Source organism: Rhipicephalus microplus, chromosome 8 (genome assembly GCF_043290135.1).
Source record: "Rhipicephalus microplus isolate Deutch F79 chromosome 8, USDA_Rmic, whole genome shotgun sequence".
Taxonomy (NCBI): Eukaryota; Metazoa; Arthropoda; class Arachnida; order Ixodida; family Ixodidae; genus Rhipicephalus; species Rhipicephalus microplus.
Genome location: NC_134707.1, coordinates 87,231,329 through 87,244,983, shown reverse-complemented (window position 1 = coordinate 87,244,983; position 13,655 = coordinate 87,231,329). Strand labels below are relative to the sequence as shown.

The 13,655-nt window shown below is 46.1% G+C and overlaps 1 protein-coding gene across 1 annotated transcript in view; it reads left to right on the top strand.

Annotated features, from left to right (window-relative positions):
- LOC142768648 (uncharacterized) overlaps positions 1 to 13,655 on the top strand; it is a 149,976-nt gene that overhangs the window by 117,448 nt on the left and 18,873 nt on the right. The window contains exon 4 of the mRNA XM_075870660.1: positions 4,960 to 5,073. Coding sequence (XP_075726775.1) covers positions 4,960 to 5,073 — 114 coding nt within the window. The remainder of the gene's footprint in view (positions 1 to 4,959; positions 5,074 to 13,655) is intronic.

Here is a 13,655-nt window from a genome sequence, read left to right as displayed (position 1 = left end):
GTGTTACTACGCCAAGTAGTCCGTCAATGGGTAATTTATACTTTGGTTTTGCAGGCGCATCAAACATAACATAAATGTTTCCGCATGAGCACCAGTCAGTAAATGTTACATTTCTAATGGGAAATCAGTGTAATGTTGATTTTTATTATGACATCATATTCCGTTTCTGTCGTGTCACTTGCCATCAAGCCAACCTAGTGCAAAGTCTTGTGTGCTGCAACCGTGACCTGCAGCGACAGGTCTTTGGTGCCATCATGCTCAGTTAGGATGGGTACTTGGTATTCTTTTTCGGAGACGACACCTGGCAAAAGACGAGCACCTGCGCACTTGACCAATGACAGCCCCAGTGACTGGAGTACATGTGGCTCCTGACGGTGGGCCGAACCAGAAGTGGTGGCTTTTGCTTCGTCTGGCGTCTAAAGGGTTAGCGTCCCGAGTACGAGAGAAGCTAGCACGTCCAAGACAGTGAGGGCAGATGAGCTTGGGACACGCGGTAGCATCTTGTGTGAAGGAAACGATGCCTAAGCTTTTTTTTATTTTGCTGACCCCGTGTAATACACCACCACAGCGTTAGAGCACTGTCCGAGTCCAACGGCGGGGTTGTAATGAGCGGTCGCAGTAAGGTCGGAGTGAATCTATCCAAACACAGCGATGAGCTTGGTGCCCCAGCTCTGCTGCCTTGCGCCTTCATACGTGTGGCTAGCCGTGGCGGCATTCACGAGGTGATCTATGGCCATGCCCCACTTCTGCTCGTTAGTTCATGCATCGCGTGCTTCGAGAGCGTTGACGGTAACGACCCAGTTGTTGGCGTCGTCCTGGAAGCCGCGAAAGTGAAGGAGACCGAAGTCAGCCAGCTATGGTGGTACGGCCGGTGAAACTCCGGAGCATGTCGACGCGAGCCAACCGAGATGGTGGGAAAGCTTTGTGACAGTACGCTGGAGCTTTCTGTGGCTCTCTGGTGTAGTGAGTTTATAGTTTTGGGTGATGGCTTTGACCAATGCGGCACCGATCATGCACAGCCCTGGAAAGGTCGCAGAAATAGCGCCGAAGTCTACGCTGCCAAGGCGTCGACCGCGATGTGAAGTCGTGCAAAGGTATGCCGCAGGTGCGCTGCGCTATCGCACGACCCGCAAGCGGAGCCAGTGTCAATGTTGGCGAAGGAAAGGGTTGGAGCGGGGCTCACTGCGTCGGATCATTGTCAGAGGGAGCCTGAACAGCCCCCCTCACCAGCTCAGGTCAGTTTGGTGTGAGCATGTTGTCAGCGCAAGATGTGTGGGCGCCGGTGCCTGGCAACAGAACGCTGCGTGTCGTCGGGAGGGTGGTGATATACACCAAGCAAGCCGGAATGCGTGCTTGAGAAGACGAACGAAGCGTGCTTGAGAAGACGAATGAATTCAAATATCTGGGTGTAATTCTCGATAGCCAGCTAAACTGGCAAAGCCACATTAACTCTGTATGCGCTAAACTGGGCTCTGGATGCAGTACATTATTAACCGCTAGAAATTATTTTAAAAGTAGTATTCTCCGCATTCTCTATTTCATATTTTTTCATTGTCACCTCACATATTGCATAGATTCATGGGGATGGACTTTTAAAACATATCTAGAACCCTTACGTATACTACAAAAGCGGGCACTTCGAATAATAAACAATGCTAGATATGATCAACACTGCGCGCCATTGTTTCGTAATATGGAAATCATACCATTCGATAATTTACGACAGCAAAAAATTGCACTTACCGTCTTTAATGTCATTTCTTATAACCTGCCCTTTCATATATCAGTATTTTCATCCTCTTGCCGCCTTACCAGACGTGCCACATTACATAATTTCAATCTTCCGCCTACTAACAATGTTTATGGCAAACGATTGCTACAATTTGCTGGAGTAAAGGTCTGGAATGATATACCATACCAAATAAAAGAAAGCAAAAGTTTTGCCTGTGCTCTTAAAAAATACTTTCTGCAGAAAAACGAATAGGTACACTAACACAAACCTCGTTGTAATCTCCACTTCGTTATGTATAGATTATATGTCTAACAAAATCATACTTGACATGGTATACGTATCCTTATGTGTTTGATGTATTGTATACATGCAATCCGTTGTTTGCGTGGAACAATGCTGCAAGATACTGCAAATGACTTATCACAAATATGTTTCCTTCTTATATTTTGTTTCGATTTTTTTTCTTGTATGATTGAAGTGTACTTATAAAATATCTGCTTTGTTAACACAATCTGTTCCTTTAAATGCATATTTATTTAGACCCCCTACTAGCCAGTGGCTATGGGTCTAACAAGTGTTGTGTATTTTCATGTAATAAGAGAACTTGAAATAAAATGAAATGAAAATGAAATGAATGGCATCCGTTGAAGGCTTACTCTTTGAAAAAGTTTTGTGAACGAGATCCGCGTCACGGGGAGCATACGTGACGTTACCGTATGAACGGAGCCCGTGCGCCTTCTGAAGCACAGGTGGTAGCGAGATTTTTGTCAGGTGGTGTCCTGGAACCACCGAAGAGACATTGACACTGTCCGTGGATGGTTTGATTGGTAGTTGCTGCAGCGGTCGGGTCACGGAGTTCATAGTTGAGGATGCGTGGATGGCGTTCCCGGTCGGAGAGACCCCCGCTGTCCTGCCTTCAGCCGCAATGTTTAGTTGTCTGGGAGAAATAAGACACAACGCCCATATGTCAGGCCGGCTGTTATTTTTATGCCTCTTCTTTCTCGTCTTCCTGCACAGGGTAAGCGCGAGAGGCAAAGCTCCGTTCCACTCTATAATTACTATGGATGGATGGATGAAAGAATGGATGGATGGATGGACGAATGAATGGACGGACAGCAAAAGTGCTTGCAGTATGCAAGAAAATGCTTCGCATTTACAACCGACATCGGCAGCGTTGACCCGATGAACATCAGTGTCCCAGCAGGAATCGAACCCAGGCATTCTGCGTGGTAATGAAGTATTAAAAACAGAAACACGCCATGTCTCGGTAATGCTTTGAAATAATACGTTATTCAAGTGCTATGTTGGTGAAACGTCAATTGTGGTCGCAAAGCTGGGTATCCAATTCTATAAACTATACATACGTACTCCTATAATACGGGCCTCGTCGGGTTAACGGCAGTTGTAGTTGAGTGCCATACACTGAAGTCTATTCATGTAGCAGTGTCTAGGGCTACCATTCTCGTGAACACAACGGTTACATATCTGATTACCGCCTTTCGTGTTGCTAATACGCTGCTGTTGACATTGTTGCACAAGTGTAAACAACTGGTTATATAAAACAAATGTGCGACTGTTCAACGTATGTGTGCGTGTACGACACGTTTACATATACTTAGCGTCACTTCGTAACGTGTCTCACCAATAACAAAAATACAACATGGTCACCTTTCCCGCGCATGTTTTGCATAATGTCCATTCCCAAGGCGAGTGGGATCTGCCGAATTTTCTCCTTCAGCTTGCGCAGCAAGTTGAGTTTTCAAGCATCAATCAACTAGTATGTAAAGAAGTATTGCTCTCCGTTTGGTCTCCTTCACGTGACGTCGCCTTCACTACTCTGTGCGCCACCTGCTGAATTCTCCACATATTCTTCGCCACTTCGACCCGATTATTATGACGCCACAAGATTGGCACTTCCCTCGCTCAACCATAGCCCAGCTATTCGAAATACGTTGTAGCCTACGTTAGTCGCACTCTGACGAAAGCCTAAATTAACTACAGCGTGCTTGAAAAAGAGTGTTTGTCTCAGGTGTGAGCGCTTAGAAAGTAGCGGCCGTACTCATACGGCCACCAGTTTGATCTAGTAATCGATAACCGCACGCTTTACTGGCTCACCACGTTGAAAGACTCTTCAGGCAATTTTTGCGCGACAGGCACTCCGCATCCAGAAGCAAAAAATAGTGACTTAAGCCTCAGGCACAGGTCGGCAATTAAAAAAAAGTGAAACTCATTCAGACTCACTCAAGGAATCAATCACGTGCTTAGAACTCACTTGGACTCAGACTAGGTAAACCTTTTTTTTGAGCCCGTCTCGGTCGCAGTCACACTCACGGAAATTTTCTTCAGCCAGAGTCACTCGGAATCAAACTCGCAAAAACATCACTCTCCCGGACTCACTCCGACTCAGACACATGGCTTCGCCTAAGTCTGAGTAAGTTCGAGTGAGTTGACTCATGAGTGAGTTCGTTTACTTATAGCCTCAGTAAGTTTCCTTTCACGTTGGTTCTTGATAGTTATATATTCTAAAAGTTGGCACATTTGGATTAAGACATTAGTGAAAAGAAGGCATAACCAACCTCATATTTCTCGTTTTCTAATGGCAATATACTGTAATACTTTGTTACAAAAGAATGAATGTGAACTTGAGGCGCCACGCCAAATCTAATGCAACACTCTAGAAGCGTGGAGAGATCTCGTTCGGCTAGTTGAGTAAATATTTGTAAATGTAAAGGAGACAGTGCGAAGGACACAGTGCGCAAGTCAAGGAAGACACATGAACAGAGCTCGCCCTGAGTGTTCCTTCGCGTGTTTTATGCTTTCTTTGCGTTGCTCTTCTAATTTATGTTATACGATTCGCGTGCAGCTAGTCGGAATCTATGAGCAAATCAGAGGATGGTATTGGAAGTCAGGTGGTCATGCTTCTATTTCTGCGATTTATTCCTGAACCACATCCAGATTTGGCTATGATCAAATGTGTAGCAAGGGTGTAGTGTAGTGCAGTTTTCTTTCAGAAGAGTACGCACACTAACTTATTGACTTCCCTTTTGCTTTTCGGTAACCCTTGCCTCATTTTGTTTTTTACAGTGTACATAAAAGTAATTTTGTGCTAATTTTTCATGTCTTAACATATCGCGCACTGGCAGAAACCAAAATGCCATAGTCGCGATATTTATCAGTATAAGTATTTTAATTGGCAAATAAGAAAATTATGTCCTTTTAAAATGTAGGTGTATCGCAGAACCAAGCGGAAGCTGAACTCGCTGTGCCAGAGGGAAATTACACGTTCACATATTTCGGCCCAGGCTGCACAGTCTTGACAGTTGTACCGGCTAAAAATGAAGGTAAGTAACGATTTTCTGGAACTGAAATCGATTTTTAGGGAGGTGTTAGGTTAAAACATACATTGCTTAGATGAAGTGTGTGCTCATGTGTTCACATTTAGCGAAGAATTGATGTAGGAGACCTTAAGTAAATAGGATGCTGCCCCAACTAACTCCTAACTTCATGCAACCTCCAAACTTTTTCTGATGTAGTAACTACACCCTTTAGCTTTAAAGTTACGGCCGGCTAAGAAGCTTGGCGGCGTAGGATACAAAATATGCTTGTTTTAGGGGCGAAGCTCCTTATGCTGTGGGTCATGCGTCCGCGATGTACGTAGCAGTCGTCGCCGTCGTCGTCGTCGTCGTAGTAGTAGTAGTAGTAGTAGTAGTAGTAGAATTAATAGTAGTAGTAGTAGTAGTAGTAGCAGCAGCAGCATTAGTAGTAGTAGTAGAAGTAGTAGTAGTACTAGTAGGTAGCCACCTCTCGTTTAGCTCTCGGAATCTCCCCTGGATGGTGGTACTTCAATTTGATGAATATATAATGGAAACTTGTGAGATGGTCATACTTGCAGTGTTCACTAGATGGACACACGGACAGAAGGATGGACGAAGGCGCACTTGGACGGACAGACAGACAGATGTATGGACGGACGAATGGACACACGCACGCACGGACGCTCCGATGGACAAACGCACGGATGAACGCAGGGACGAACGCATGGATGGACGCATGCACAGACAGAGGAACGCATGGACGGATGGACAGACAGACAGATGTATAGACAGACGGAAGCACAGATGAACGCGCGGACCGATGCACGAACGCACGCATGGACGGAAGCATGGACGGACAGTCGCATGCACGGACGCACAGACACATGAACGGTCGCACAAACGGAAGCCCGGACGGACGCATGAATGGACGGAAACAAGAACGAATGGACGGACGGAAACGCCGACGGACTGACGGATGCTTCACCCCACTCATCATCACTTCCGTCCGTTGATAAGCCGTTTTTTCATCAGTCCGTTGATAAGCTGTGCTTTTTTCTGATAGTCCTTTCGGAGGAAACACAGAAATGAAAGAAAAAAATATCATCATCATGTAAACAGGCCAATGCTACTTTTTCGTTCAATAAGGACAAATTCTGGACACCCTTAAAATTATCTGCGTTACAGGCTCCCATAGACTGCAGTATGTACATATTTTCGGCTGGAACTTCGGCGCCTTTTACCGTCTGTCTGTCTGTCTGTCTGTCTGTCTGTCTGTCTGTCTGTCTGTCTGTCTGTCCGTCCGTCCGTCCGTCCGTCCGTCCGTCCGTCTGTCTATCTATCTATCTATCTATCTATCTATCTATCTATCTATCTATCTATCTATCTATCTATCTATCTATCTATCTATCTATCTATCTATCTATCTATCTATCTATCTATCTATCTATCTATCTATCTATCTATCTATCTATCTATCTATCTATCTATCTATCTATCTATCTATCTATCTATCTGTATATCTGTCTGTCTGTCTGTCTGTCTGTCTGTCTGTCTGTCTGTCTGTCTGTCTGTCTGTCTGTCTGTCTGTCTATCTATCTATCTATCTATCTATCTATCTATCTATCTATCTATCTATCTATCTATCTATCTATCTATCTATCTATCTATCTATCTATCTATCTGCCTACGACGTTTAGCAACTCCGGGCTGTTTCGATAATGAGATCTATTCCAAAGTTGGCATCGCATAACATGACTGTATGAAGAGCATAAGTGACTTCTCAGAAGATGTAAAAAATCATGACATGTATGGCATAAATGTCATGATTTAGATGTCATGGTGCTGATGCTGTTGCGGTGGTTTCGTTCAGATGACGTATCGCTAAACTGGTATGGTATGGGATAGCTGCATGGCGAACATAAGTGACAGGCTCTAACGCGGATATCATGACACCAATGTCATGCAAAAACACGACTACATGCCACACTCATGATGCGCTGGCGGCCGTTTTTTCGCTTCTCGTTTAACGAATTCGGTATTACGTGGCGTGAATGAACGAAGAAGGCAAATGAAACATCCAAAAATGATAATCATGATATGCATGTCATAGAAAGCACGAAGAAAGTGCTTAACAGTGCTAACTACAGAAGGGGATAGAAGAGACGATAACAGAGTGCGGAACTCGTCGCTTTTATCTCCTCCTGTCGTTTGCGCTGATAAGCACTTTTTTCATCTACCATGCAGCACAAGCCCAGTCAAGCACCTTGTTAAAGTTCAGATAAAACACTGCCACATACCAAGCTAATTATGCACTCGCGGTCGTTTCGCTAGCATCGCATATACCAAATTTGGTACTGCGTAATGTGAGTGGACGACTAAATAAATGGCACGTCCAAACATGAAAATTATGGTACGCTTGTCATGTAAGAGATTACTACATTCTACGCTTATGGTGAACTCGCAGCCATTTCGCTAGCTTCACATATACCAAATTTCGTAGCACGTGAAGTAAATAAACGACAAAAGTGAATGACACGTCCAAACATGATAATCATGACATGCGTGTCATGTAAAACAAGACTACATGCTATCCTCTTAGCGCGCTCGCGGCCGTTTTGCTAGTCCCTTATATACAAAATTTGGTAGTAGGTGACGTGAATGGGCGAGGAATACAAATGCCAGGCGCATACATGATAATTATGACATGGAAGTCATGTACGGCATAATTTACATCTGCTTAGTGACGTTGTGCTGATTTTAAAGTGACATATCAACCTTCCTCATTCGTGCTTCACATATTATTGATTCCTAGTGTACGTGGGATCTGTCAATTTTTAAAAACGTTTTCTGAGGCATTGGGCGTCAGTCACGATAAGTCTTAAGTTAAGGTGATGTGCCCAAGTTGATTTATTCTCAAACAATTGTCGTGCATGTTTTACAAGTGTGGACGAAAAGGGTAACTAGGCGTAATACATACGGAGACCTCCCAGCGACCATTAGGAAATGTGATGACGAAGGTAATATGGATGCCTCAGAAACCTTAGTCTGAAAGCGCACGACAAAACACCGTAAACTATTCACAACTTCTTATTGGATTGTCATGGGAATGAGCTGACCACCTGTTCATATTTCATAGTGGGTTGGATTCTACAAAAGTTCAATAGCAAACAGAATGCAGTTTAATCAATTATGTCGTTCAGTATAATACGTTATATCCAATATATCAAATTTTCACAGCGATTGCCGTACTTGGCCAGAAAAAACTAAAAAGTGTTCGGCATCGGTGTCACGAGCGGTCTCAACTGGAAGTGTGATGAGTTAGGTTGTTCTACGCGTCGTGAGCAAGCACGCGCCCCATTGGCTGCTTTTGAGTGACGTTGTATACGCCGTCACAGCCCTGCCGCCGAACACGCGCATCAGTTCCTACTGGAACTTCAACATGGGTCAAGAGCAGAGAATTCTCGAAGAGTGCCGACAGTGGAAGCGTGAGAGAGCTCACATTCGTCGGGCTGATGGTGCAGTCCGGGCACAGAAACAGGCCCGGGAGGCCGAGTGCCGGCAGCAACTGCGTACGGGTAATCCAGGAGCCTTCTAAGTTGCGCCAAAGCACGAAGGAGAATGCAAGTGCCGGTGGTGGGTTCATCCGGCAAACAACGCGGCTGAGTTAGCTCGTGATGTCAACCACTTGCAACTACGGCTGCTTGCGGGCACAGCATACGTCAACGTGATCATTGCGGGAGCGCGTTCACTGGGACGAACGCCCACCTTCAGCGTGAGTTTCTCCAGCGGTACACTGGCTTTGGCTGCAATGTCTGTAACCGCTTGTGGTTGGAGAACAACTACTGCGGTCAACACGTTGCGAAACGCACTTATCCGTCATTACACTCCACCATAACCGTGATAATGCGAGGCACAATGGGCGGCTTGTGAAATCATTGTGGTAAGCCCGAACACCACGTGTGTCCAACCTGATTAAGAAGCACAAACATGTAATAAATAGTTATGAAAGGGTTCAGTGCAGCGTCGGGTTGAACCCGCAACTAAACAACGGGGCCGCACGTTTCAGATTTTGCTGGTTAAGCTTTTTTTTTTACAGAGGGCGGCGGTGATTCTTCAGTGCGATAAAATTTATATGAACATTTTCGGCACATTTTAAATGCGAAGCATTTTCTAGTGAACTTCGGCGACTTTGAGCGTATCTATCTATCTATCTATCTATCTATCTATCTATCTATCTATCTATCTATCTATCTATCTATCTATCTATCTATCTATCTATCTATCTATCTATCTATCTATCTATCTATCTATCTATCTATCTATCTATCTATCTATCTATCTATCTATCTATCTATCTATCTATCTATCTATCTATCTATCTATCTATCTATCTATCTATCTATCTATCTATCTATCTATCTATCCATCTATCTATCTATCTATCTATCTATCTATCTATCTATCTATCTATCTATCTATCTATCTATCTATCTATCTATCTATCTATCTATCTATCTATCTATCTATCTATCTATCTATCTATCTATCTATCTATCTATCTATCTATCTAGCCGTTTACGACTCTTAGCTCTCGTGGCGTTTCGATAATTATCGATACCAAACTTGGTATGGCATAACATGACTGTATGAAGTACATATTTCACTAGTCATGACATCAAAATCATGAGATATATGTCATGAATGTCATGATTTACATTTCATGGTCCTGCAGCTCTTGCGGTGGTTTAGTTCACATGGCATGTTGAAAAACCTGTATGGTATGGCATGATTGTAGGGCGAGCACCAGTGACAAATCCTAACATGAAAATCATGACATGCGTGTTATGTAACAACATGACTACATGCCACGCTCATGATGCGGTCGTGGCCGTTTCGCTAGCGTCACACATACCAAATCGGGTATTATGGTACGTGAATGATTGACGAAGGTACGTGACTGGTGGAAACAAGATGATAATGAGATGCGTGTTATGTAACAACATGACTACATGCACACTTGTGATGCACTGGCGGCCGCTTCACTAGCTTAAGCTATACCAAATATGGTATTACGGAACGTGAATGGACGACGAAAGTATGACACTGGTGCAAACATGATAATCACGGCATGCATGTCACGTAACAACATGACTACATTCCACACTCATGATGCGCTCGCGGCCGTTTCGCTACCTTTACATATGCCAAATTTGGTATTACGTGACGTCAATGGATGACGAACGTATGCGACTGGTGCAAAGATGATAATGATGAGATGCGTGTCTTGTGAGAACATGACTACATGTTACAGTCAAGGCGCCAATACATTTCGACGTGACGTGGTGCGCGTTCTCACCGGCGTTGATTTCGTCACGTCACGACGGCGTTGCCACGCCAGGCACCTGTCCTGCCATATACTCGCTGGCACGCGCTGCGCTGGGGTGCTTTGACACATGCGCGTTTCAGCTCGTCCGGCGTCCCTCCATCACAAAAAGAGGGAGACGCAGTGTTGTCTGGGTAAGGGACAAACCTCATAAGCGCGAAAATGCACGCGACAGCGACGAGCGACGCTATGAGCGACGAAACAGGGCGTTCGCGCGACGTGTCGCGTGCTCGTTTTCGCACGATCGCTCGGTTCTCCAGATTTGGAAACCGTCGCTCATCGCCCGGAAGTGCTGGGCTCAAGCAGCCAATAGCGAAATACCGGAAAAGACAAAGACTACATAGGTGCACGTGATGCAACCCGAGTCACGTATGCGCAACAAGAAATAACGCAATGTTTATTACGCATGTGCGTATAAAAAGTGCTGCAAGACAATAATAAACACTTTCCGTTTCATTACACAACAATATATCTTATTTTTAAATTGCATACTGCTCGCTACGTGGTTTTCTTGGTGCGAGTAGACGGCCTCATGCCAGCAAGAGTGGAATTCGCTCACCGAAGCCGTCGCGTGAATGAGGTTTGCCTGCGCTAGCGACTGATCGCGCGAAGCTGATCTACGTCGCGTCGCTTGTCGCTGTCGCGTGTATTTTAGCGCTTATGAGGTTTGGCCTTAACGCATCGGCGCAAATTTCCCGCCGATTGCCGTCGTGCCGCGCTGACGGACGCTGGTCGCGTAGATCGCGACTAGCGTCAGACTCTAGAGTGAGGACGCGGTGAGGACGTGGGAGACTGGCTCGAGGAGTATGACTGCGTGAGTGCCATCAACAACTGGGATAAGCCTGTGAAACTCACCCACGTTGCTTTCTACTCGAGCGGCGTCACAAAAACTAGGTTTTTTTAACCAGGCTACAGATTTCCCGACATGGCCCACCTTTACACATTAGCTCCACCAGATTTTCGCCAACCCGTCAGTGCGCTCGAATATTGCCAAGAAGAGGCTTGGTGCACGTGTTCAGCGCCCCGACGAGTCTTACACTTCTTCCATCGAAGACGTTCTCGCCCTCTGCCGCCGCATCGACAACTATATGGCGGCAAACGACCGCGTGCGCCACCTGCTAAAAGGCACTGCGACTGTCGCTTTTAATGCGCTTGTGGTGCAGAATTCCCAGACCGTAGCCGACGTTGCTGCTACCTGTCAGCGCTTCGAGGAGCTTCAGACCACTCGGGTGCAACTTGATATGTCTGATTTGAGGTCGAGTCATGACAGAACAGAGCTGCGTGCATTGATCCGCTATATTATCCGCGAGGAACTTCATGCACAGACTTCACCTCGCCAACTTGATATTCGAACGACGCCACCTGCTACTAGTCTACGCGACGCCGTGAGGGAGGAACTGGCATTGATGACTGGCACACCTGTTCCGAGCTCACATCCCGGACCAATACCAAGTTATGCTCACGTTGCTGCAACGACAGCTGCGCCCCACCAAAGCCAGGCCTCCATGACTGTCACACCTGTTCCAAGCTCACATCCTGTGGCCATGCCAACTTATGCTCAGGTTGTTGCTAGGACACCTGCACCCCAGCAAAGCCCAATGCAGCTACCAGCGCCCGGAGTGCATGGATCGCTCAACTCATTAGCACCGCCACCATCCGCCCAGCCTTACGACGCCTGGCGCACTATGCGGCCGACTTGCTTCTATTGCGGCATCCGTGGTCATATTTGAAGGTTTTGCCGACGCCGTCAGCAAGACGAAAGAAAAAGCTACAATGACTTCGAACGGAACGACTTCTACCCCACTGGACTACCCTATCACTGACTGTATCAGAACAGCGCACGTCGCTCACCTTCACCGATGCGGTGTTCCTCTTCGCCACTCCGACCATCTCCTTCGATTCCCGACCGCCAACTGGAAAACTAAACAGTGCAGCCTCGGGGGGGGGGGGGGGGGAAAGCTGCATCTTTCGAACTGTGTCAAACTCCTCCGGACCGCCCATAAAATGTTTTATTGGTGTATGTTGAAGGTATACAAACAGAGGAACTGGTAGACACAGGCGCATAACTTTCTGTAATTCGTGCAGACTTTTGTGCTCGTTTGAAAAAGTTAGGACGCCATACGATGGCCCTCCCCTTCGTTGCCCAGATGGAGTGCCTATTCAGCCTTCAAGTGTTCGTACAGTCCGCCTTTTCATGGATGGCATCCTTCACCACGTTCAGTTTTTTGTACTTTGTGTACCCACACATTCATTTTAGGATGAGACTTCCTTTCTTCGGCATCAGTTTTCATATCGGGTCGTAAGCGAGTAATTCATATGTCAGCTACTGAGAGTTCACCCGATGTCGATCCATACAGCTTCCGTTTCGTTGCTGCCGCTGATTGTGTCAATTCGCCAGGAGAAGAACGAATTCTTGCGATCGCTTCGGATACTATAGTTACCGGTGACGTGTTTATAGCTCCATCAGTTCACTCCAAACCTGCGGGGCTTACCATTGCACCCGGCCTTGTGCGATTTAGTGATGGTAGAGCATTGGTCACCACTTTGAACCCAACTTCGCCAGTGGTGCTGCTTCAGGGCACTGCTGTGAGCTGCTTCGCTGACAGCGAGCCTTTTTCGCTGGTTCCCCTTCACGCAGAATCACCATCTTTGTCTGCTACAACTGATTTCAAGGCAACCACTGTTCCTTTAAATGCAACCATAAGTCGTCACCTCCCTGCCGAGCAAAAAAGAGACCTCTTAGACCTCCTCCAAAAGCACAGCAATTTGTTTGACGTATATTCCAATGTTCTGGGCTGCACCTCCGTTGCAGACCACAGCATCCAAACCGAAGGCAGCTCCATTGTACGCCGCCCGCCATACCGTCTGTCTTCAGCGGAATAGGAAATAAGTGAGTAAAACGTCACCGACATGCTCAAACGGGATATTATTCGACCTTCATCGAGCTCTTTATCGTCTCTTGTGGTGTTGGTCCTGAAAAAGGATGGCTCTGTCCGATTTCGTGTTGATTACAGAGCGCTCAATAAGAACACGAAAAAAGATGTACATCCGTTGCCACGCATAGATGATGCCCTCGACTCCCTACAAGGCGCAGAATATTTCTCCAGCCTCGACCTCCAATCCGGGCATTGGAGGTCGAGACCTGTGCGCGAAGCAGACAAGGATAAAACAGCGTTTTCAACACCTGACGGGCTTTACGAGTTTAACGTCATGTCTTCTGGCTTAT